At 38.0% G+C, this 26665-nt stretch overlaps 5 protein-coding genes across 5 annotated transcripts in view; 2 read left to right on the forward strand and 3 right to left on the reverse strand.

The window, feature by feature from the left end:
• The window catches only part of LOC109057180 (tetratricopeptide repeat protein 13-like), a 31403-nt gene extending 28715 nt beyond the window's left edge, over positions 1 to 2688 (reverse strand). The window contains exons 1-5 of the mRNA XM_042747372.1: positions 2484 to 2688; positions 1050 to 1144; positions 398 to 473; positions 230 to 300; positions 11 to 76 (exon numbers count right to left, since the gene is read on the reverse strand). Of these exons, the coding sequence (XP_042603306.1) occupies positions 11 to 76; positions 230 to 300; positions 398 to 473; positions 1050 to 1144; positions 2484 to 2652 (477 nt within the window). The 5' untranslated portion in view covers positions 2653 to 2688. The remainder of the gene's footprint in view (positions 1 to 10; positions 77 to 229; positions 301 to 397; positions 474 to 1049; positions 1145 to 2483) is intronic.
• Positions 2689 to 2691: 3 nt separating this feature from the next.
• On the forward strand, positions 2692 to 7286 carry LOC109057174 (protein ARV1-like). Its single transcript, XM_019074383.2, has 5 exons — positions 2692 to 2942; positions 3490 to 3609; positions 3722 to 3875; positions 5025 to 5246; positions 6430 to 7286. Exons 1-5 carry the CDS (start codon positions 2847 to 2849, stop codon positions 6555 to 6557), a joined length of 720 nt encoding a protein of 239 aa, XP_018929928.1. The 5' UTR covers positions 2692 to 2846; the 3' UTR covers positions 6558 to 7286.
• Positions 7287 to 9935: 2649 nt separating this feature from the next.
• On the reverse strand, positions 9936 to 13633 carry LOC109057175 (protein FAM89A-like). Its single transcript, XM_019074385.2, has 2 exons — positions 13210 to 13633; positions 9936 to 11915 (listed from the first exon to the last, which is right to left on the reverse strand). The coding sequence occupies exons 1-2, from the start codon at positions 13459 to 13461 to the stop codon at positions 11640 to 11642; spliced, it is 528 nt and encodes a 175-aa protein (XP_018929930.1). The 5' UTR covers positions 13462 to 13633; the 3' UTR covers positions 9936 to 11639.
• Positions 13634 to 16651: 3018 nt separating this feature from the next.
• Positions 16652 to 21760, reverse strand: LOC109057179 (DNA-dependent metalloprotease SPRTN-like). The gene is made up of 5 exons (XM_019074388.2): positions 21035 to 21760; positions 20839 to 20938; positions 20147 to 20275; positions 19695 to 19986; positions 16652 to 18808 (listed from the first exon to the last, which is right to left on the reverse strand). The coding sequence occupies exons 1-5, from the start codon at positions 21337 to 21339 to the stop codon at positions 17787 to 17789; spliced, it is 1848 nt and encodes a 615-aa protein (XP_018929933.2). The 5' UTR covers positions 21340 to 21760; the 3' UTR covers positions 16652 to 17786.
• Positions 21761 to 22893: 1133 nt separating this feature from the next.
• On the forward strand, positions 22894 to 26007 carry LOC109057173 (exocyst complex component 8). Its single transcript, XM_019074382.2, has one exon. The coding sequence runs from the start codon at positions 23034 to 23036 to the stop codon at positions 25086 to 25088; it is 2055 nt and encodes a 684-aa protein (XP_018929927.2). The 5' UTR covers positions 22894 to 23033; the 3' UTR covers positions 25089 to 26007.
• The last annotated feature ends 658 nt before the right edge of the window (positions 26008 to 26665 follow it).

The raw sequence follows: 26665 nt of genomic DNA on the forward strand, positions 1-26665 counted from the left end.
AAAGACTGACCTGCAGACTCTTTTTGCCGTAGGCTATTCCCCGTCCATAGATGGCACTGACCAGCTCAGGATCTCCCTGATGACAGAGGACAGTTCTTTCATGTAAAAGGGCTTATAAAAAGTTCACTATAACCACACAATCAACTTCTTGTTCATACAGCGTTGATTTCAAGTTGATTTTAACACCAAACAAACTCATTATGTTTACTTCAGTCCCAACAAAACTGACCTGTAGCAGTAATGAGAAGTGCTTGATAGCTTCATCGTACAGGCCATTTCCAATGAGAACATAGCCAATGGCTGAAATAAAAACAAAAGAGTGTTAGCAAAGCACGTCAACCAAAGACAAGCACCAAAAACACACTTGCCAAAGTCAAAACAATGAGCTGATACACACCAAGCTCTTCATTGGTATTGTGGTTTTCCACAGCGAACGGAAACCGACGCTGTTCGACAAACAGCTTTGCCTGATTCTGTGGTGACAGAAAAACATGTCAGGAAGTCTGTCAACCCTCTAGCAATCAATCCAACCCACCAGTGGGTGCAAAAACAATGTGAAGAGACCCAGAATTACAGAGGATGAGAAAAACACCTTTTAGTGTGCTGGATAGGAAGCGTTTTGGTTTTGGCTTGACGCTCTTTTTACATTGTTCTAAAGAGCTAAAGAGCAACTGTTGAAGGAATATTCACCTGGAAATGAGAATTCTGTCATCATTTACACACCCTCACACACTTTATGACTTTCTTTCTTCAATAAAAACTCAAAAGGAAAAAAATAATAATAAATTAAGGAACCAGTGTCTCTTTTTTCATGCACTTAAAATGAACGGGGACTTGAAAACGTGAAAAAACAACAACATTAAAGCACATTTTATGGTGCTTTTTTGTCATTTTTGAGCCTAAAAGCCCCAGAACCCAGTCACTTAATCAATATTCATCAAAGGTTCACTTCTGTGTTCAAAAGAAAGCAAGTCAAAACGAGAGTTCATTTTCATTTTGGCCTGAACTAATCATTGAACACAGTGCAATATAATGCAAATGCAACTCACAAGGATTTTCTCTGCATTGAGTGAAAAGATGGACTCGCAGGGCGGGTCGCTCCCCTCTTCACAGTCCGGATCCTCCAGCTGCAGGACAGCCGACTCTGAGGGACCAACAAACATTTACCGGATGTGACAGATAAAAGGCTAACCAAATAACTTTGGCTTGAACTAAACATCTTAAGCCTGCCAACAAACTTTCCATTTCGACATTTGTGCAATTTGGCTAGCTGCCACTGAGCAAAAGATAAATCTGTGCCAAATACCAGAATGTCTGATTAAATGCACAACCTTTGATATCAACAATAACATTTATTTTGCTTTCTTGAATATTTGAATAGTATATAGTTAGCTGCACTATAGTCTTTTTCCTCTGCTTTTTATTATCTATACAATTTTCTTCATATAGCGCCATACATCTGTATCCATAATGCAAAGTTGTGTAATATTAGCTCAAAAAGCATGAAATATGACCCTGGACCACAAAACCAGTCATACTGTAAGTCGCAAGGGTTTATTTATAGCAATATCCAACAAATACATTGCATGGGTCAAAATTACCGATTTTTCTTTCATGCCAAAAATCTGAATGTTAAGTTCATGTTCCATGAAGATATTTTGTAAATCTCCCTACAGTAGTTATATTATATTTTTATTTTTTTTTTGTTTTGTAATTTGCTTTGATAAGTTTTTTGGTGGTTTTTGATTTTCTCAATACTTTTTTGCACCCTCAGATTCCAGATTTGCCAAACATTGTCCTAACAAACAATACATCAAATGGAAAAGCTTAGGGAAAAATTGACCCTTATGACTGGTTTTGTGCTCCAGGGTCACAGATTACTTAAGCATGACATTATTAATCAATCCACCAATAATAGGTAACCTAATCTCTTATACACTATGGATCACTTAAGTAAGTACATTATGTTCTTTCATTATTTGTTTATGGATGAAATTATTGATACTCCTTTGGATCAAAACACAACCTGAAACCAAATCATCATGGCAATTAAAAAAACGCCGTGTTTACTTCCTATAGCTATTGTTAGTATTGAAAACTGGACTCTTGCTATTGGTTTTCATGGCACTCATTTAAGTTACTACAAAGAATACCACGATCATCCCCAAAGCCCCATTGCAATGCCAAGCTTCCTCTGCAAAAAGCACTCTTGAACTCAGTGACACTCAATGAAAATGTTCTTGTTGCATGTTTATTTATCAGTTAGAAGCACACGCATGAGGCACCGGAGTTTTGCATGCATGATCTGATCTGCATGAGTTTCTCAAGCATTATAAGAGTTTCTGCATGCGTGACATGAGTTTCTCCTGTATGGTCTGAGTTTCTGATTGAATGATCCCGTCAAGCTCGTGTCGGTGTAACGTTAAGCGGAAGAGAGTGAATCAGATGCACATTCTATACATCAGGACGTGGCAGAAGCTCACCGCAGTCCGCCGCATGCTCCTCCCACTCGGCCGGAGAGCTGCAGCCGTGCTTGTGAAGGTCGCTGTTGAACAAAGTCAAGGTGGAGAAATACTCGCTGGATAAAATAGCTCCGCAGAAGTACAGCAGCGACAGAGCCGCCAGCACAACACCCCCTCCAGCAGGTGCCATGTTGTGAGTAATGTTATGAGCAGGTGAGGAACGGTGTATTCTGGGTAATGTAGTTGTGTGGAACTACATCCCTACTTCCGGCACTGGTGACAGAGGATTAAAAGAACTACATTTCCCGTCAGTAGCCTGATAAGCCCCGCCTCTTATGGAGGTTCAGGAAGCAGTGGGCGTGCCTTATTGCTGTCAAATGGAGAATGGCACCGGGACTGTTTAAATGCATCGAATGTAACGAAGATGCAAACGAACTGCATCGAGATTACAGCAACGGAATACTAAAGATCACCATATGTGTGAGTGCATCATAAAGTTCAGAATTTCAAGTTTAGTTAGTTTTTTCTGTTCTGTTGAGGTTAGCATGCTCACAACATAGGCCTGCGGTACTAATGCACATAGTGAAGAGCACGGGAGTGTTTTGTTGTTGTTGTTGTTGTTGTTGTTTTAAGCTGGAAAAAAATAAACATTTTCACCATTATATTTACCAGAAAAAAAAAAAAAAAAAAAACACCGGACGCAAAGAAAACAATTTACAACAAATACGGTCCCGTTGCAAATTATTGTTATTAGATCGAGTACCTTTTAAAAATGAATAAATAATTAGATAACTCTATTGTCTGACGCTGTGAAGCCATCTTTCACGAAATATCTGCATTTGAAATATATTATAGGTTTTTAATGGCTTTCATCATAATGTAAGTACCTTAAAAAACCCAAAACAAATATTTCATGAAAAAATATGCATATACAAAATCAGTGTTTTAGCTAACATGAATTGCTATTCATAAACTGTCATTCAAAACTGAAACTAACTGATGTGTTTTTTTTTCTTTTGCTCTACAGAGTTCATGCAAGAAGCCGGTTGACAAATACATTGAATATGATCCAGTTATTGTTCTGATAGATGCCACGTTATGCAAAATCCAGGCCTTTCGACATATTCTCTTCAACACTGAGATCAACGTAAGTGAAACTTTTATACTCAGATTTGAGAAACAAAAGTTTGTATACTGCGTGGCGTGCCAAGTAGAGACAGTATAAACAGTACACACAGCCTCTGTTCCTCTCTCTGTAGATCCACTGGAAACTGTGTGTGTTCTGTCTGCTGTGTGAGGCGTATCTGCGCTGGTCCCTCCTGCAGGGGTCACAGGCCAGCAGTGACCCCGCTGACATCATCCGTTACACTAAAGAGTGGGAGTTTTACTGCCTGTTTGCGCTGGCTGCACTGGGTAATCGTCGTTTGTAAAGAAGCCAGGCGCTGGCTAATTAGAATTATTAAAATGGACTAATTGAGATGTTGAGTGACAATGTAGCTTAGAGGTTATGCATTTTTATATGACGGTATTTTGAAGGGGTTTGTGGTCTATTTTTTTCTTCACTGTGATCTGTTGAAAGGTATATTCTTACGGTTCTGTTAGCTTACATTGCCGTTGATGATAATGTTTTACAGGAAAGGGTTAGTCCCCTTTAATTCCCCTTAAAAAATCAAAAGGGGGAAAACATTTAGAATAAAGAATTTTTTTTTTTTTTTACAGTAAATAAACTACTGCTCAAGAGTAAGAGATAGGTAGGATTATTATTATTATTATTATTATTATTAAGTCTCTTATGATCACCAAGGCAGAATTGATTTAATAAAAAATACATTATGAAATATTACAATTTAAAATAACTCTTTTCTGTTTAAATATATTATAAAATGTAATTTATTCCTGTGATGCAAAGCATCATTACTCCGGCCTTCAGTGTCACATGATCCTTCAGAAATCATTCTGATAGCTGATTTTGTGCCTATTAAAACATTACTTATTATTATCAATGTTGAAAATTATTATTTTTTAAGATTCAGCTTTTGTTTGATTTATCTGGATTTTTTTATTTTTTTTTTTTTTTTTTTTATTTTTTTTGTGTCTTTGTTATAATTGCTTATTTTATGTTAATTGTTATTTTTGTAAGTGTTTTTTACTGTTTATATTAGGATATGTTCTTTTTGTACTTATTTACATTGCATTATTTTCTTGCTGTAATATAGTAGAATTTTATTACATTTGTCTTTAATAATGAGAATGGGGGGAAAAAAATCCAAATTTAAATATGTTGACGCCTTATAATTGTCATGAAAATAATAGCACACTGCTAAAAGAAACCTTAATATAATTCTGATTTTACAAATTATTATTATTTTACATGTACTGTATAGCTCTTTATTTTTTATCACTGTAATGCAAAATGTTGTAATACAGTAATGAGAAACTGAGAATATATTGTGCACTTTAGCATAATGAGAATTCGGGGGAAAATGTACATAATTATCATTAAAATAATGTCACAGTGCAGAAATTCATGCTGACTCTGCCGTGTTCTTTGTGTTTTTCTAGAGTTGGCCGTGTTCTGCATAGGTGTGTTGTTCATTCTCTGGATGGTGCAGCGCTGCTGTGGTTCCTCTCTAGAATTCGCTCCGCTGTTGAAGGCGCTTCTGCTCTCCAGCTACGGCAAAGTGTTGTTGATTCCAGCTGTCATCTGGGAGCACGATTTCTCCCCGCTCTGCTTCAGCCTCATACGACTGTTCGTCCTGACCTCCAATTCACAAGCCATAAGAGGTGAATATATCAACTTTTATAGAATCCATACACGTTAAACACACTCACAGACACTCTTTCATTCACATAAACACTCAGAGGCAAAGTGAAAAGTCCACATCACACTCAACACTTTCTCTTTCCCACACATGTGCGTTCGCACAGAGGATTGTATTGTTTGGAGTGGGCCGTTGTTTGCATAAGGTCTTCACGGGTGTGCTTACCACCCCCAGCAGTTCCTGTAGTGTGTGCAGATGGTTCACCAACACTGTTATAGGGACATATCAACAAAACATTGTTTATTTAAAGGAACAGTCCACATCAAAATGAAAGTTGCCTGAAAAATTACTCATTAATTGATGTGCTGGAGTGCTACAGTACTGTGAGAAGTTTTAGGCACTTGTGTAAATATGCTGTAAAGTAAGGATGCTTTCAAAAATATTGTCATAAATGGATTTTATTTATCAGTTAACTTCTATTAACTAAATCAAATCAATATTTGGTGTGACCACCCTTTGCATTTAAAACAGCTTTTGTCCAGGTACACTTGCACATAGCTTTGCAGGAAGGTTTCTTCAAGCGTCTTGGAGATATAACCACAGTTCTTTTGGATTTAGTTTGTCTCAGTTTCATCTGTTTCTTCCTGTAATCACAGACAGATTCGATGATGGTGAGATCAGATCTCCATGTGCAGCACCGGCTGTTGTCAGACTGCTTGTGCATTCAGAAATCTCACTAGATTATTATCAAAATTAATGACAAAATGAATGTTTGGAAATGTAAACTGATATTTTCTACTGACACACTAAGCAAAAGATAGAAATGACTGGCCGAACACCATTCTTTGGGGTGAAAATACAAACGTGCCTAAGACTTTTGCACAGTAGTGTATATGATAATATCAAAAATCATCAAAGTGTTGGCAAATGTTAGCATTCTGTTGCACATCTGGACACTGCATTAAATGTATTGTAATGTGTAGTATATACATATTTCAGTGACTTGCAATTCCTGTCATGTGGTGCAACCAACATGCATGGAAAAATATAAAACATGAAACACCTGCAAACCTTTATGACTTCTCTATATGTCAATAAGTGTACAAATATTTGGAGTACATTATGAAATTGGCACGTGTTTTAAAAAACATTTTTAAAATGCATTTCCTTTATCATGGACACATTGAGTGTTTTCCATGTTTCAGTGATTCTGAACTGCAGTCGGCGGCTGTCTCTCCTGGCGGTGTGTGGTGGCTTGCTGTTAGAGACGTGGGTTGCCCAAGCTTTAAAAACACTGCAAGTCTGTTCACAAGACTATCTGTCGATGCTGTAGTCTAGAATCCAGGAGTCCGGATGATAAATGGATGCTCTGTGAACTGAAGCAAAACGTTCTTCATGAATGATTCGAGTCCAAGAAAGTTTGAAATGCAATACTGTTTACCTTGTAAAATCTCAGACGTGCTTGTCATTACTTTAGAGAAGTTGTTTGATCAAGATGTTCTGTACAAAGGAATTCATTGGCAAGTCCAAGTGAAACTAAATGAGGTCACAGAGAGCAAACTGTTTATCTTTACTACGGTTACCACATGGTTATGAGTCTTTACGTGCTTATATGTCATATATAAGACCAGTCATTTGTCTTCACTTGTGAATTCTCCTCATACAGAAGAACTCGTTTGAGAGCAAGCTTGTGCAATTTTCACAAAATCCTGTATGTTTATAAAGACTTTGAAGACACAGCTTCACATTCCTGAGGTTATTTGTCGAATTCCTCAATTAGCTCTGCTGAGAGAAGACGTTAACTCAGTTATCCTACAGATGCCTGTGGGCTAGTGTCGACACCATACTGTAATGATCTGAATGCCATCTGTTTTTAGCGGGTTGTTTATGTATGGATTTTCTTACTGATGTAATTGATCCCTGTTACATAAAGTGTGGGTCTTCAGTATGAACTTGTACAACTTGTTCTGATGAATAAATCTTGCACTTATTTGTGAAACTGAATGTTTTGTAACCGTTTAGCTGAGGGGGATTGTGGTTATTAAAGGGTATGTTTGAGTCATTGTGGTACTGGTTCAGATTCTTATTTCATAACTTTTCTTACAACAGTGGTTTAAGTCATGCAACGGAAAAGATTTAGTATACAGCAATGAAGTTAAATAACTGGTGATTTCAGTATCAATCACAAAGCTGGACAACCTTGTAATATTTATGTTTTTAGATTTGCAATTTAAAATTTTAAACCTTAACCGTGTGTGTTTGTGGGTATACATATATACATACATACACTGTTTTCGAAAGATAAAATCATTTAAATGAATATATATTTGTTTTCCAGTGTATGGAGTGGAAATATTCAATCCACACTGGATATATTTTGTCATCTGAAGATTGTTATGACTAAACACAGGTCAGTGTGGAACGTCCACAAGTCAGAACAGGTTTTTAAGTATCTTCGGTGCTTGATCACACTCTGGTATTCGTTGTCGTTCCTGACATAGGGTTTGGTTCAGGTCTGAAGAATCTCTGTGTCTGTTTCATAGATCAGTATATTGTGTAAGAGTGAAATAGCATGCTAAGTAAGTCCTGAAAAGAAATTATCCAATAAGTAGAGAATGTAAGGTTGGGCTGCGCTCAAATTAAAGTCAATTGGTTTCAGTCGTTCTTTGAATACTGTATTGTTTTTTTAATATGCCATCTGGGTGCATTTGGCATAAATTCAGTGTTGTCATTTTCAATAAAGAGTACAAGTTAGAAAAGTTAAAATGATGCTACAACAAGAGACCACGGTCTCTTTCACTTGTCGGAGTTTGAGCAGGAAAATCCCTGGTCAACGTGACGCGGACACATTCAATAACGATTACAGTAATCCAGCTCAATCTCCTTGAACAGGTGCTTAGGCCCAAACTCAGAGGTGTGGATTTAGATTTAGAGATTTAGTGCACAGCAATAAAACACCCTCATATGGAAACAATGAAGACGAGCATCCAGCCTCCCTTCTGCTAAAGGACACTGTATAACTGCATCAGTATTGACGCAATATCATATTACGTGTTCTGAGATATCAAGTATCAAAGAAAGCGCAGTTACACTTGTGATGAGTGGAGTATCTTAATATCATCAGTGGCCTGCAGCTGTGTCCAAAACGCCACACTCACGGCTGATATTCATCTCCTCAATATTCAGCATGAACTTGTGACTTTTTAATCCCATTGTCTGTTTGTTCCTGGAAGATTAGGGCAAGGATTCTGCACTCTTAAAAATAAAGGTGCTTAAAGGGTTCTTCACAGCGATGCCATACAAGAACCGATTTTGGTTCCACAAAGAATCATTCAGTCAAAGCTTCTGTCACCCCCCATTTTTTAAAATAGGCATTAATATTTATAATGTATTTTATGAACACTTTGGAATATAGACCTAAGGTTGGTCTCTTTTTAAAGAAGAAAATTAGCAGATTTTGGCAAAAGTGGAATTTTTTCAAAAAATGAAAGTATCAAAAAGTTATAGAAGTTTAAATGTACTGTAAATAAAATGTGCTATATAAATTAAATTTTATTTTATTTATTATAAATATTTTTACTGTAAAATTGGTATAAAATTAAAGCCTTGTGTCTAAATAAGATATATTCCAAATTTGAAGTTGATATGAAAGAAATTGAGGTTTCTGTGAGATTTTATTTAGGCCGTCATACCACAAACAGCCACTGGGAGCCATCAAAACTCCTTTGAATTTTGTTTAATGAATTTTTCCCTAGATTTCTCTGTCAATTTTACTTCAATACTCAAAATAACCACGAAATATGGAATCCTGAGACTCAGACCTTTCCAATGATATGTTTGTTGCCAAGATTATAAAAAGTTTTGATTCTAAAACACCGTAATGCATTTTGTAATATGACACTTGACACTGCCCACTAAGGGGGAGGAGACCGCCATAAGATTTTAAAGTACCATTTCCATGGTAACGCAATGTCCGATTTCAAAATGGTTTTCACAGGTTGAATCTTGGGCTTCTAAGCTTTCAAATGACATATAATTTATGATGATTACTAAAAGATTTTATAGAGAAAAAGGACAACAAAAAAAGAGTGCCAAGCGTCCCAGTTAAGGGGTTAAAGAACCATCTCTTTCTTACCTTTTTATAATCTGAAGAACCTTAGCCAGAGGATTCAAGTTAGGCAGGATAGTCAAATAATACATCAAAAAGGAGATGGAAAGTTAAATTTAGTGCTTTGCATTATTGGATGCAATATTCCACACAGTAAGCTCTTGTGTACTCTTCATTTTGGCATATGTAGGTCAGGCTGATATTCTATGCATACCATTTGCATACTGTGCACAGTATACATTCTAAATACTGAAATATTCTAAATACTTAATACTGAAATATTGTATCCCACAATGCATCAACTTGACATTTTTGTGTGTAATGGATGAAGCTAAAGTAGTCTCAGCTGCATTCATTATTTGATGGGACTAAGATGTTTTTATACAGAATTGCATTTAAAATGAAAAATAAACAACTGGAATTAAGTGAAAAGGGTCATGTGACAACAATGCATACTACAGTCTGAAACGTTTATTCTGGAAAGCCACATTTTTCTTTTAATAAATAAAGGTATTTATTTCAGAATTATGTTGATGTTTATATTGAATGAAGAATTTGACACTAAAATTCTAAAGTGACATAAAAACGCATAAAAACCAGATGGACCATACATTATTGCATTTATTTTATATCGCTAACACACACAATAAAACATACAAAAGGATCATCCCTGTATCAATGATCGTTCAAACCTCACATATGCAATGTTTTGCATTTATACACATTTAAAGATTTTGAAAAACATTCAAGAACACAGACTGACCAAAAACAAACACACAAATGCCATCTAACCGGATCTTCGTATGCACAACTGCAGAAATCATTTCACAACCAACCACAGAGATCAAACAGGCCAAAAATCACTTTTACTGACTTCTATGCAAATAAAGAAAACCAAGTGGGAATTTCCAAGCAGGATCACAGCAATAAATCACCGCAGGGTAGAAGATAATGAGATGGGTGGTGAGCAGGCATTTACATTCTGTTAATGAGAGGGACTGAAATGGATGCATGAAGATGCCGGATGTAGATATGAAATAGTATGAAAGCAGAGATGTCAAAAACACCTGGATTCAAAGCCAAGGTGCATTAAGGCACGATGTGTGAAGTTCAGTGCTGATTTTGGTCAAAGCACCTAAAGCCTTGCTGGTTGCATAACATTTTTTCAATTGCTTTCTCTCAGAATTGAAGGTAGTATATTGGAAGTGTGTGTTAAAATTGAATCAGGATTTGTGTAAATGCTGGGAAAGCCACTTGTTTGTGTCTGCTGGTGTGAGAAAAAAGATTTCCGCGCTCAAACACATTAGAGGTAGAAGACATTCTCTCTCGGCTCATATTAATGTTCTTGTAGAGGAAACACTCTCTGATGATTATCAATTACAGAATTAGATGATCCATAACGGTGCAATTTTGGATTCACCAACACATCAAGAAAACGTTACACTGTATAAAATGCATACATTATGGCATGCTATGATATGCACAGACAGAATCTTTTTGGTGTATTTAATGGGCATTGTACTTGCCAAAACAAAGTTTATTCTCTCACATTATGAATACAGGTGACCTTATGCGAGTCACTTGACACTTGAGCAAAAAGAGACACGATGACACTCCCATGATATGCACTGAGAGGAAGTTCAAGCACAACGGAAGACTGGATTTCAAGCAGCAATTATAAGTAAATAAATAAAACATCTACAATACACCATCTAGAATAGGTTTACACAAGGTGAGAAGTAAATACTATGGAAATGTTATGGAGCTGGTTATCGATTTACTATATGTTCATAAGGAGTTACACAATGCAATGAGCAAACTGGGACATTGCGTCTTGTTTTGGTGATGCTGTCACAAGCTCTTTGTGCTGGTTATACCCTGGATTACATTTCAGCAAAGAATAGGTAGCATTTCCAGCATATTCAGAATTCATATTTTCAATAAAAAACAAATCCCTGTCTTCTGCGAGCACCCAGCGAGCGACTGCTCAACAAGAAATAAGACTTTTCTGAATTCAGAGGGGTGAAGCACCAAACAAATGTCTATAAATTCATCAACGCAAGTTTAACATGATTTACTGTAAACCTTATTATGAAATGATATGCTTCTCCCCTTATAAAAAAGATCTTATAAAATTTCCAATGTTGATTAAATCAGGAAAAAAAAAATACTATGTAGAATATTATACAATAAATAATAATTCTCAGTTATATGTCCTATAGAAAGAGTCTGCTGTAAAACTAAAACATGCCAGCAAACTAAATTATGGCACAGTTTGTTTTCATTAAAGAATAAAAGTCAAGTGTTTTAGATTGTGATATGGAACGAGTCGTGTATCCAGCTGTCTTTGGATGTCCCGTTTTTAGGAGATGTATCGTTTCCATCTGGCGTTTCGGCTGGCGTCATACCGGACTCAGTATAATATTCCTCATCTTCGTCGAAATAACCGTTCTCCATCCCGTAGGGTCCATCCGCACTGGACACAGCGGAGAGGTCCTGACAGCTGCCCTTGTACTCCTGGATGGACTCGTGAAGGGACCAGAGCTGACAGAGCAGGGACATGTCCTGCTGCCGCAAACCCACCTGTACAAACAAACTCTAATGAGTACTTATGGAAACATCAAACATTGCATGCTAGGACAAAGTGACTTTTACTTTGAAATCGATCTGTGGTGTTTACTCACATAATGCATATTCTGTGTTTGCATTCCAAACCTTATGTTCTTCAGGTTGAGCTTTGCTCTGATATTGTAATGACCTGACCCTTTCTCAGTGAGTATATGCATTACAGCAAAAAGTAATGCATATACTCAAAAACAGACACAAACCGAACCTGTTGTTTTTAAATTAGGAACATAGGGACCCTGCTTTTTTGTTCATCACAGGTGCATTTAGAACATTTATTAAAAAAAAAAAAAAATTGGGCAACACTTAGTAGTCCTGAATATATGAACCAAACACAAGATTCGAACATTTTTGTGGATCACGGTCACATTCAAAAAAACTGAAGCGATCATTTGTGGCCATCGCAGGCAAGTTTCGAATGTATGAACCCAACACTGGAATCGAACATACCAAGCGAACATTTTTGTACATCACCCGAACATTCAGAACATTTGCATCGAACACTGTTGGGAATCACGGAAGTGTTCAAAATATTAAAATTAAAAAAAAGAAAAAAAAAGCGCATTTGCAAACTGAACATTTTTGTTCATCACAGGTGAGACTGAACAAAAATGACAAACTGAACATTGTTCGATTCGCGGACTAAGGGAGTGTTAAAGCATTCAAATTAAACATTTAGAATAACAGTCACGTTCAAAAAAATCCCAAGTGAACATTTTTGGACACCACAGACTAGTTCTTAACAGTGTAATCTAAAATTCTGGGCATCACAAGTGCATTCAAAACATCTGAATCAGACATTTTGAAAAATCACAAACATTTTTGTTCATCACTGGCACAATCCGAACATTCTAATCTAACAATACTGTTGGGAATCAAAGGAAACACACAAACAAATTAATTAATAAATTGGGCATGACAAGACAATCAGAACATTGTTGGGAATCACATGGGTGTTCTAAACATTCAAATCGAACATTTTCCAGGATAACGGTCATCTTTGAATCATTCGAAGCGAACATTTTTGGCCATTACAGACGAGTTGCGAACATTCGAATAGGTCTTTCAACTCTTGTTCGAATCCGAACTTTTGAATCGATTCGCGTTACAAAAATGTTCTATTCGTGACTACGCTGTCCAAGCATGTTGACCAGGCAGGAAGGTCACTAGCCTTTAAAACACGGGCACTTACAAGTTAAATGAACGCCTGCAGTCGGGAGAACAGCTGTTGCTTACTATTCTGTACCCTTACCATCTCTTTTCTGAGCAAAGCAAGGGCGGCATCCAGGTTTGCTGGTTTATTCGCCAGCAGATTGTCTGTGTTATTCCTTCCTCGGCTCAAGTCGTCCTGAATCATGGTCTTCTTCACATACATCCTCTCCATCTCTCTCCACGAGCCGCCGCTGGAGTTGAGCAGTCCGCTCAGGCTCTTGGGCAGCGGCGGAAGACCCTCAATACAGGCCAGCACACCGCCCGCTGCTCCATTCCCAACCTTACCATTCATACTTACATTCACAAATAACACGCTCTGCTTACAGACGAGTGTACAGTAACGGCATGTGATAATTTTCTTAAAGACCTTTACACCCTGACGTCGAAAAACCCATATAACAACCACCGCTCCGGACAACACTATAATCTGAGGCTGGAGCTCAACTCGCACTTCCTGTCGCTTTAAAGAGACCCAGCGCAGACTGGGCGTGGCCGTCAATGACGGACAGCGAGGTCACTGAATATTCATGAGAATTAAGTTCTGAATTAATCTGTTCTTCTGATCAAAGCGCAGCCAGAGCTATTGTGTGGTAACCTACATTTCCATTACATGTATGACATTATTTGGTCTTGCTACTGACCTTTTTGGAAAAAAACTAAACAAAAACAGTAATATAGGGGGGAAAAAATTATAATAAAAAAATCATCAACGTAATAAATATAAATAAATCAAATAGCACGAATGAATGAATGAATGAATAAATGAATGAACAAATAAATATATACATAAATAAATAAAATACCAACGATTTTGCAATGTTTTCTAAATTTGATTAGATTTTTTTATTTTTTTTTATTAACTTAATACTATTTGGATTTGTTACTGACCTGTTTGGGGAAAAATAACAAACAATAAAAAACCCCAATAATTTTCAGAAACACACACTGTACTGTACTGTACAAAATACCAGTACACACACACACACACACACACACACACACACACAAACACACACACATATTTTGATCAAAATTTAATCTGATCAAAGCACAGACGAAGCTAATGTGTGGTAACCTATATTTTCATCACATGTATAATATTTGGATTTGCTACTGACCTGTTTGAAAAAAAAAATAAATAAATAAATAAAACAAAGTAAAATAACACACAAATGAATAAATGAATCAATCCCAAAGATTTTTGCAATCTGTACTCAAAAACTGTTAAAATATATACTTATAATCATTTTTAAAATGTAGAAAATTTTATTTGTTTTTGGTACTGGTCTGTCATTTGTTTTTGGTACTGGTCTACATTTTTAAAATGTAGAACATTTTATTTGTTTTTGGTACTGGTCTGTCATAAAAAAAAAAAAAATTAAAAAAAATAAAAATATAAGAAATTATAACAAGGAAAATAAATACATAAAATATGAATGATTAAATAAAGATAAATTAAATAAAAATACATTTTGAAATTAAAATATATTGACTTTATCAGGTGCTAAAAAACATGCTTTTATAAATACAAATGTGTTTCATCGGTTGTTATATTGTAATTTAGCATTGGTGTTTTGATTACTGGGTTAAACCCAGATCACAGTCCTCTAATGGCAGCTCAGACCTTGGCTCGGGGAGCACATGGGCAGGAAATGGCCAGATGAACTGACTCAGGGTGAGGTCAGGGCCGGAATCCTGACACGGAACAAAGGTGTCGGCAGCGGGCAGATGGTGAGCACGAGCAGCCACGGATCCGCCCCTCTGACACACACACACACACCCAGCTGCAGCTGGACACAAAGCACTGACATGACGCCAGTACAAAGACAGCATGTGCGCACGCACACACACAAAGACAAAGCTGCTAAACTTCACGGCCTCCTTTACCAACCAAACAACTACATACACACAATGAACACAACAAATGAAATCCACAGTCTGGCTGAAACGGTTATCGGTGTTGGATACTCTTGAGAACAGTGATCTGACCATGAGGACATTCTGTCATGACAGTATAGATCCAAACAATTCACTTTTTACTGGCTCGTGTCAATTTTCTGTTCTGTAAATATTAAATAATTTCCACACAGTTTTCAATCATCCTCCAGGAAGTGAAATAACTTATGGTGGGAAAATAACAGTATAGACAGCTATATTTTGTGGTTTGTGTCACTGTAAAACCTTCAGTCCTGTTTGATAAAATGACACAAATACACATTTCTGAAGAAGAAATGAACACCATTAGTCAGTCAGTGCTTAATCTTTAAAAACTTAAGCTCTAATTTCACTCCTGTTAATATATTTACACAGTGACATGAAATTTAGCTTGACCACAGCATATATTGTAAGGAGCCATTCACACAGTACGCGTTTTTATATTCCACTATGCTACTTTTCCATTGTTTTTTTATATAAACACATGAACGTGTTAGACTCAAGTCTCTCACAGCATCTTGTGCATAAGAGTTCAAAAGGTAAAGGTAAAAGTAGTTAAACTTTTAAAATTAACATCTTATACCTTGTCTTTTTTCAGTTTATAACTATTGCACTTTACTTTCTTATTGTTTTATGTAAACATGTGCTTTTACTATTGTTGTCGTGTCTGTATGCAGCATTTTAAAATTGGGCATTACAAACTAGTTACGAACATTCAAATCAAACTATATGGGCATCAAATATATGTTTAAAACTTTTGACATATGAACATTAAGTTCCTTCCGAACCTCCAAACCTGTGCTTTGACTATTGCTCTTGCATCTTAAGCACAACACAGCATTTTAAAAACATGGTGCTGAAGTTAAAATAAGTTCTACTTTTTAATATCACGCCTTTCTTGAGATAAATCATTCAAAGTGAACATTTTTGGCAGACTAGTTGCAAACATTCTAATCAAACAATTTTGGCAACATGGTTACTTTATTCTGTAAAAATACTTTCTTAAAATCACAAACAAGCATATTTATTTTTAAAATATTACCAAAATGACTCATATGTAAAACTATTAAAAGTTTTCAAAATTTTTCACCAACTAGAGGGTTTCAAGAAGACAAAGGGATACTGAAATACATAATTTAACATTTATTTCAACAGTTAACTACAACAGTTTATAGGCAACATGAGTCAAAAATAAATCAGGCACAATTTTGAATTTGAAAAACACGATAGAAAGTCCTGTGGAAGCCCGTTTCCGCCACTAAATAAAAAAAATAAAACAATGTAATTACAACTTTTTATCTCAATCTTTTTCTCAGAATTGTGAGTTCATATCTCGCAATTCTGACTATATAACTTGCAATTGTGAGAAAAAAAGAAAGTCAGAATTGTGAGATATAAAATGGAATTTGTGTTGTGAGAAAAAAGAATTGCAACTTTATATCTCGCAATCTTGACTTTATAACTCGCAATTGCGGGTTATAAAGTCAGAATTGCAAGATATGAACTCACAATTCTGAGAAAAAAAGTCAGAATTGTGAGATAAAGTGTCGCAATTACCTTGTTTTATTTTTTATTCAGTGGCGGAAACGGGCTTCCATAAAATCCACTTAACAAAATCAACATACAAAAACATTTATAACCACTTAATAAACTTCTTAATTTTATGTTAAAACAGAGTATCAATATGAAACCGTTTTAATACAAAAAGTCTGCCCCTAAATTGGCCAACAATAAATTGTGCAAAGTTTTCACTCCCAACAGAGAATGATGCATTAACAGACAGCAGGGTTTGCCTTGAGAACCTGTAGTGCATGTTAAAACGACATGCATACATTACAAATGACATCACCAACGCCTGCAGCATGTCAAACACTAAACAAATCAATGCGTCCTGCCTCTTTTTACGTAAATCAACATTATGCGCACAGGCCTATAAGTGAACAACACCAAAAGTAACATCTTCGAAGTAACCGGAGCGGCGTGAACTCGTCATCAGGCTTTGTTTCCTTCCATTGTTTGGCTTGACACAACAATACTCATGACTTAACAATATATGATGACTATTATTACATCACAAGGTTTTAACCTGCACACCCAATATTCACTTCTGGGTGGGGCTCATTTTTGAACGTGCACATTCCTTTAGGGCACAAAGTAGATGGGTGGCACAAGCTCCGCCCCCCCACTGACGGGCCAACCTGCCAGAGCTGTTATTGATGACACTGAGATGAAAGCGACCTTGCAAAGCCTGATCCGGCAGAAAGCTAAGCACATCTAAATCCCACAGCGGACAGCCAACGCGTGCGAAATTCAATACTGCTGATTCAACATGAACCGCGGACATCAACCCACACAAGGACAGTGAGTGACACCTCTTTAAACCACTCACTCTATTTCAACTAAGCTGTCAATCACAAACAACATTCTTCCCATGATGCAAAAATGAGGTAGAATAAGTCAGTAAGTGCAAAAGCAAATATGACGTGCTTTGTAGACTTAAATGACTTATACATTTCTTTTAAGAATTGTTGCTTTTTGCATTGGAATTAAAATATCTCAGTACTATGTCATAAAATAATATTTAATATTTCTATTTCAAGCTATACCTGAGCAATGGAATATCACAGTAAACACCTCTCCTAGCTTTATTAAAGCCCTATGGCCTGTACTTCCTCTCAGAGATCATGACAGACAGGAATCCAGATGTTCATTAATTGTGGACTCTGGGACTTTGATGTGGCAGACGGGGCAGTGGACGGTGATCAGGATCGGAGGATTGTTTGCTTGCTGATCCTTGACTAGCAGAATGCCGTCTTCCACCTCCTCTCTCTGCTGCACTGTGGACATTGAGGACTTGCCATTTGTCTGCTGGAAGTAATCAAAGATATGTTCAGATTTATGGTCGTCCCATGATCTCTTCTTGGCTCCTGAAGGCGTCGTCCCTGATGTCTGGGGGCTGCCGATGCTTCTTGGGCTGGGAAAGTTGGAATCAGGCTTTTCGGAGCCTCCGAAGCGCTTGGAACCGGACCCTGAGGTAACCGAGGCATGTGAACTTTGGCGACCGCCAGTGTTTCGGAATTCTGAGTTTGAAGCATCTGATGCTAGTTTTTGGTTACTTTCGAAGAGCTTAGAAAAGTAACCCGGTGTTCCAGTTGCAGACTTTTGGGGGCTTCCAAAAGTTTTCGACTGGGAATCTTGGAATTTCGACGTTTGAGAACTGCTGCCGAAATAATTGGAGAGATGCGACTCTGGCTTTGGCACTGTGTCACTGTATGATTGATGGTTATTGGTCAAGCTAGGTTGCCCGACTAAGGCACTAGGCTTGGAGGAACCAGCAGCACTGACTGCTCTCTCTGGAGATTTGAGGACTATGGCCTGGAAGAGATCTCGTACCGACCTCTGCTTGCCTTTTAAGTCATTGCCTTTGGAAATTCTCACAGGCGAGCCGTTGATGTTGACGAAGGCATTAGTGTTACTAACAGACTTTCTGCGGGGGACATTTGATGCACCTGAGCTGACTCTTTTGAACGAGTTTGCTTCGATGGGCTGCAGTCTTGGAAGGAGCGGTGAGTCTGGAGGAGAGGTGAGAGGCTCGGCTTGTGCTTTAGGAGGACTCTGACTCTGCTTGTTCGTGGAAGTCCCTCCAAGAACAAACCCTCTCCCACTGAATGGAATGATATTTCTGATGTCTTGTGAGCCAGAGCCTGCAACACAATACATATTGATATAGTTCAGTCATTTGAAGCTAAAGTTTGATTTTCTAGAATAGTGTACAATGTTGGGCTCTTTGTTTGTTTGATCAACTCCATTCCGCAACACTGGCTCAACCAGCGGAATTAGTTTGGGGTGCGATCTGTTGGTTTGACCAAAGGCAGAGAGGTTTTGTGTTCATGCAATCTTAAGGTGCATTCACGCGATCAACGAAGGGACAATACAATACAGTTTAATTTAGCTAGTACAGAAATGCGAAATGAATTGTCTTATGTCCCATTAAACTTTTTTTTTTAAGTTTATTTATCATAATATTTGTTGTTGTTGTACTGCAGTTTTGTCTGATTACTGAAATTGCACAATTAACATTATGGTGTAACACTGCTGGCACAGCGCACTATACAGCACCGAATGCATAATAGTAATTATGGAATAAACAACAACATAGCATTATTTAAATCTATTTTGAAATATATTTGAAAAATTAACTGTTATACCGTAGGTGGCGCTATTGCACATCTTCTGAAAGTGTTTTGAATTTCTGTTTCAAAACATTTCAAGAAGTAGATACATGTGATCCCAATCACCCCAGGAAGTGGTATCCACCTTACATCTAAGTTTTCAGAATCTATGATTCCGGTCCAGTTGAAGTCTTATGACAAAAAATGCAATTTTCTCAGCTTTTAATTGTTCAAAATGCTGCTCTTTTTTGCGGATGCTCTGTTCTTTCTTTTGACATATTGCATGTTCAGATACTCATGGAACAAAAATTCTGGGGCCCGTGAAAATTTTGTGAAAATGATCTAAAATGCTGGCAGTGGTTGGCAACATTTAAAAAAAAAAAAAGAGATAATACTGTGGGAATATCGACTGGATCACCTGTTGTACTGCTTGGAGGCTTTGCATTCTTGGAGGTCTCATCGGAAGGATTCTTGTCTTTCCTTTTATCACCTTTGCCTGTTTTCCCATAGTTCTCTGGCTCTTTGATTTTGGTGTATGTTCCACCGCAGGTCTTCTGGTGCTCGGCCCACCAGGGGTCTCTGGCCGAGGGAGGTCTGTTCATCGCACGCTTTACGTATCCAAAGAACGGTCTTCGATTCTGACAGGGTCCGTTACAGCGCCACCAGTGCTGCCTGTACACGTCCACCTCATCGTGAAAGGAGTGATATATCTGTGATCACACAAATTGGAGTCATTAATATTTTGGAGGTTAAACTCCAACCACTTGGACTAAGTCATGACGTTTCCAGGTCCAAACATCTACTCCATTTCAACTGAGAATACGTCAAACTAGATATGGTTTAATACTGAATATCGGAACGGCATCTTACAGTGATGTTGGCGCCACTTGCTTGGTTGATTCTGTCCATGTGTTTGCAGAACTCTGGACCATGGCCATCTCGATCTCTGTTGTTTTGAGTCACAAAGAGAAGAGCGTGGATCATCTCGTGAAGAAGAGTCTGTGGAAAGAAACAGTAACATTAAAATCAAGCTGCAGCTGATCAAAAAATAAGGCACATAATCTGATTGAAAAACACAATAAAAGTAAATGAGAATTTTAATTTTCCTCACATAACGCAAAAAAGAAACGATGCTTAAGAGATAGAACAAGTTATTACATTTTAATGATAGATTACAAAAACATTTTTTTTTAAATTTAGAATAAGGTGTAATGTTTTGTGAACAGTGTTGAATTGTGCACAATATGACCAAAACATGAAATAATATCATGAAAAATCCTTCATGTTGTCAAAAACGGTTGCATATAAAACCAACCAGTAAGACCGTTTGTTACATATCACGGTTACAATACTGTTAAACCTAATTTACAGTAAATGTTCATCTTGAAATATTACTAGCAATATAAGTTATTCTAATGTTTATGTCACGGAAATCATTTAACATCTATTGAAGTACTTTTTTGAATTACACTAAAATATTTATATGGTTAAGGAATTAAATGGGGATGTTCTGATTCTATTTTAACTTTCAAAGTAAAAAACAAAACCCAAGTTTGACCCACCTGTACAAGATCTCTGCGGGGTCTGAGCTTCAGCAGAGGCGCACTGAGCCGAATAGAACACAAGCCTCCTCTTCCCTCATAAGAGCACACACCAGCACACCTGAGGAGTCACACATCACAGTATATGAAGCATTATGTGTGAATCTAATACACGTTCATCAGACAGCTTCGTGTCCGCTAGATGTGAGGATCTTACAGGGTCATCCGTGGACTCCACTTGACCTCCACACCGCTGAGTTTGCCCCAGAAGAACCGGTCATTGAACTGCAGGAACATGGCCCTCACGTCCGGACTGGGGTCCAGCACCTCCCACGACTCATCTACGACAGACAGCGCTCTCTCAGGACCGGGCTGGGTGCAGGACAACACGTCCGTCAGACCAGACGAGTCAACCTTGCGCTTTTTACTGGACGGATACTCATCAGTCCACGCGGCAGTCGCGGTCTCCTGATCAAACTGCTCTTGTAAACGAAGAGCGAGTAAAAAGTCTTCATCCTCCATCTTCTTCTTCTGTCTGCTTCAGCAAGAGCAGCTCAACACCAACAATCAGCACAAAAACTCTACATAAAACCATTAATCGCGACCGACGACGACACTCGAAGGGTTTTGGGTTTAAATTCTGATCTAATCGCGGGTTTTCATGACTGTGACGATAAAGATTAACGTCTCAAATTTTTGAAAGAAAACTGTCAGTGTACTTCCACTACAGACCTATGAGAGCCAAATTGCTGGCCAATCGTGTAGTCACACAGTGTTGGGAATGCTGGGAAATGCATTTGTAACTCTAATTGTTATAATGTTACGCTATATGCATGAACTGAGCAACATTGGAGAAGTGTTGATGTTACAAAATGCAAACAGATTAAAATGACGCTACAATAATAACAACCCCTGGAACGTCTCTCTCTCTCTCTCTCTCTCTCTCTCTCTCTCTCTCTCTCTCTCTCTCTCTCGTAAAATGATGACCAATAAAAATAGTTGCACGGAGTTGCTAGATCCACACAAACAACGACAGCTCTTAGAATTATTTGTTGTTTTTAATTATCATTTGATATTTAATTATTCATTAATTACTGGAATGAACATTGGATACTTCTGCAAATATCTTACTCCGAACACTTCATACCACTAAGGTGGCACACTTGTAATAATGACATATTTCATGAAATAAAGAAAATTAACTTTTATTGCATTTATAAAATGTGACCCTGCCTGGACCACAAATCAGTCAGAAGTAGCATGTGTATATTTATAGCAACAGCCAACAATACATTGCATGGGTCAAAATGATAATATTTTCTTTTATGCCAAAAATCATTAGGATATTAAGTAAAGATAATGTTCCATGGAGATATTTTGTAAATGTCCTGCAGTAAATATATCAAAATTTATTTTTGGATTAGTAATATGCATTACTAAGGACTTAATTTGGACAACTTTAAATGCAATTTTCTCAGTAGTTTTATTTTTGCACCCTCAGATTCCAGATTAGTTGTATTTTGGCCAAATATTGTCTTATCCCAACAAACCATGCATCAATGTAAAGTTTATTTATTCAGCTTTCAGATGATGTATAAATCTCAATGTAAAAAAAAAAAAGACCCTTATGACTGGTTTTGAGCTCCAGGGTCACAAATGTTAACATTTGTGTACAGCTGTAAAACTGTATAATTCTATACTTTATATATATGTATTTGTATATATATATATATATATATATATATATATATATATATATATATATATATATATATATATATATATATATATATATATATATATATGTATGTATGTATGTACTACGTTAAGTTACGTTTGCAGTAAAGTGTATGAATTAAAATATAACTTGTATATACATACATTTGACAGTTACTGACCTTATATGTTTTTTTTATTAATATTTTTTTTTTATTTACTTATGCATGGACAGCAACACTAGACACATACACCAGACACAAACAACAACGTCTTACAAGATGTACATGTAATTATTATTAAATTATTCAAACATATCTTTGTTGTTATGTACAGTATTTTGAAACGTTCGCTCGGCACGTGATGTGACGTCACGGGGAGGTGTCGCGCGATTCCTGTTGAGGAAGTGATGAGCACTGCAGCTCCACTGCAATGACAGCCTGATTGTCACGCGATTATCCTCACGTCTGTGTTTCATTTTCGCCGTAACATCGCAAAAAATGGCAGAGACTGGAAATCGTTTGCGTAAGTTGCTGGAATCCCCTAATTTTGACCCTCAGTCGTACGTGAAGCAGCTCTCGCAGCAGTCGGACGGGGACCGGGATCTACAAGAACACCGACAGAAAGTACAAACACTCGCCGACGAAACCGCGCAAAACCTGAAGAAAAACGTTTATAAAAACTACAGGCAGTTTATTGAGACAGCCAAGGAGATTTCTTACTTGGAAAGTGAGATGTATCAGCTGAGCCACATTCTCACTGAGCAGAAGAGCATCATGGAGAGCATTACACAGTCTCTCCTGTCCACAGATAAAGACCAGGCAGCCAGAGAGATGCTCGCAGCCTTCCCAAAGGAGACCGAAGAGGTTAAACAAAGAACCCTAACCACACTTTTGGAAAAAGTGGAGGGTTGTAAGAACATCATGGAAACCCCAGGCAGATATCTGGTCTATAATGGTGATCTTTTGGAGTATGACGCGGACAACATGTCACAGATCCAAAAGGTTCACGCGTTTCTGATGAACGATTGCCTGCTCATAGCAACCTGGCTGGCCAACAGACGCGGAGCCGTGAAATACAAATATGATGCCTTGTATGATCTAGAAAACTTTGCGGTTGTGAACGTAAAAGACAACCCTCCGATGAAAGACATGTTTAAAATCCTCATGTTCCCCAATAGCCGCATCTTCAAAGCCGAGAACAGCAAGATCAAGAAAGAGTGGCTGGAGATTCTGGAGGAAACGAAGAAAAACAAAGTGGCGAAAGACAAAAACATAAAGGAAGAGGAAGTTCCGACGTCGCCGGTCAGACAGGAAGTCTCCACAAACCCGTTTGACGAGGACGAACCTCTGGGTTCAGAGGAACTGGTGGATCTCAGTCCCGAATGGATCCGGGAGCTTCCAGAGGACCTTGACGTGTGCATCGCTCAGAGAGACTTTGAGGGTGCTGTTGATCTTCTGGATAAGCTAAACGAATATCTGAAGGAGCAACCAGTGAGTCCACGGGTGAAGGAGCTGAGGGGGAAGGTGGACGAGCGTGTTCGACAGCTGACCGAGGTCCTGGTGTTCGAGCTCTCGCCGGATCGCTCGCTCCGTGGAGGACCGAAAGCCACGCGGCGAGCCGTCTCTCAACTCGTTCGCCTGGGACAGTCCACGAAGGCCTGTGAGCTGTTTTTGAAAAACAGAGCGGCGGCCGTCCAAACCGCCATCCGGCAGCTTCGCATCGAGGGCGCCACACTGCTTTACATCCAAAAGCTCTGCAACATCTTCTTCACGAGCATGCTTGAAACCGCCAGGGAGTTTGAGACTGATTTCGCAGGCAACACTGGCTGCTACTCCGCCTTCGTTGTCTGGTCTCGTTCGGTGATGAAGATGTTCGTAGATGCCTTCAGCAAGCAGGTGTTTGACAGCAAAGAAAGCTTGTCCACCGCTGCAGAATGCGTGAAGTTCGCCAGCGAGCACTGCATGCAGCTGAGCGAGATCGGCTTGGATCTGACCTTCATTTTGCAGTCGTTACTCGTGAAAGACATCAGGGCGGCTCTCCAAAGCCAGAAGGACATCATCATAGAAGCAACGAAGCATCGTAACTCTGAGGAGATGTGGCGTAGGATGAACCTGATGACCCCTGAAGCTCTGGCCAAGCTCAAGGACGAAATGCGAAGCTGCGGGATCGGCAGTTTCGACCAGTATACGGGAGAAGACTGCTGGGTCAACCTGAGCTACACCATCGTGGCCTTCACCAAGCAGATGATGGCCTTCCTGGAGGAAGGGCTGAAGCTGTACTTCCCCGAGCTGCACATGGTGTTTCTGGAGAGTCTGCGGGAGATCATACTGGTTGCGGTGCAGCATGTGGACTACAGCCTGCGCTGCGAGCAGGAGGCCGAGAAAAAGGCCTTTATTTTGCAGAACGCGTCGTTCCTGCATGAGACGGTGCTTCCTGTTGTGGAGAAGCGGTTTGAGGTGGGAGTCGGGAAACCAGCCAAACAGCTCCAGGATCTGAGGAAGAGCTCTCGGCCTGTCAAGGTCAACCCCGAGAGCACCATGTCTCTCGTCTAATAGAGATGAGTTCGGATGTGAATGAAGGAGACTAACTAGAAGTCTTCAAATCTCATTTCACTACGTTGCACTCATGTGACTAATTTTTGGTTTTGTGATGCACTCCTAACCTCTCACACTCTTTAAAGATATAGTTCACTGAAAATAAAAATGTTAAATTTTTTTTTACTCACCTTTATGACAAAGCTTTATGTTGCTGTACACAGAACACGAAAGGAGAAATTAAAAACTCTAACTGTACCTAATTGCATCTTTTAAATTTCAGCCACAGAATAAAACAAAACAGGTAATTGTGACTTTTTATCTCACAATTCTGACGTGTTTATATCTCATAATTGTGAGTTTATTGCTCACGATTCTAATTTGTTGTAAGTTTACATTATGAACTATTTTTCTCAGAAGTGAGAATTGTAAAGAATTGTGAGGAAAAAAATTGTAATTGCCTTTTATTTTTTTATTCTGTGGCTGAAACGGGCTTCTATGTCAAACCAAATGGCAACAGTGTAACACTTAAATGTAATAATATTTAGAGTATTAATTGTGCTTTGTCGAGAGATCAGCTGTTGGTTCTTTAATCATTTATAATGAACTGTATATTATTAAAGTACATGGAAATTAATATTGCCCTATTAAAATGTAAAGAATTACATTTAATTTGTCATTTCAATCAAACAAAAAGACAGACGTTAAGATGAAAACACTTTTATATATACTGCTTTCTCTTGAGTGTATTTTTGGACACATAAACATAAACACTTTTGGTTTAAAAAAGCAAGGTGCATTATACTCCCTTAATATGAATATGCTGTATTCTTTTGATCCTATGCTCCAGATGTCGAAGCTTTTAAATGTAGTGGGCCCTGGTGTACAGGGAATTGTTCAATAAAAATAAATCTCTGGGAAAAATCCCAAAGCCAAAGTCTTGGCAGAGTTATTAAAAATATTTCCTTTTCTCTTTGATACTGCTTTGATACTGTTTCTGTTCTCTGCCAGACTTCATATCCTTGATCAAATATTAGCAAGGTCTTATTGTTTTGTTGTTTTAACTGTTCCTCCACATATTACTCAGACAACTTTGAATTTAAAAATGATAAGTTGTGGAAAGGTTTAAGGTGTTGGCGCTGTTCATGGGACTTATATGAAATTACCTTCTAAATCAACTTGAAACAAGAATTTTAATGCATGCAAGAATATCTAATTTCATTATTTGATGCAGTCCGGTTTGCACTGATGCACACAACATAGTATGAAGGACACAACATGGGTGCTGTTTTTCCAGTATTCTAGGTAAGCGTCCCCCTCTGGGTTATGACAGGAGTTCATTTTGTCTTGGCAGACCCCCAGCCTAATCTCACGGATCAGTCTCGCGCCTCTGAACAAAACGACAGGCACGTGAGAGAGAACAAAAGCATGTGCCTTTGTGCCCCTGATTTTCAAAGAAATATTTTAACCCTGTACTATTAGTTCAGATTGGACTGGACATTGATCAAAAATCTTTTGTGATTCACATTTTCTGTCCTATTTCTCAATTTTCACTTATTTATTTTCCCTATACATACTATATATATATATATATA

The sequence above is a fragment of the Cyprinus carpio genome, chromosome B20 (genome assembly GCF_018340385.1).
Source record: "Cyprinus carpio isolate SPL01 chromosome B20, ASM1834038v1, whole genome shotgun sequence".
Lineage (NCBI taxonomy): Eukaryota > Metazoa > Chordata > Actinopteri > Cypriniformes > Cyprinidae > Cyprinus > Cyprinus carpio.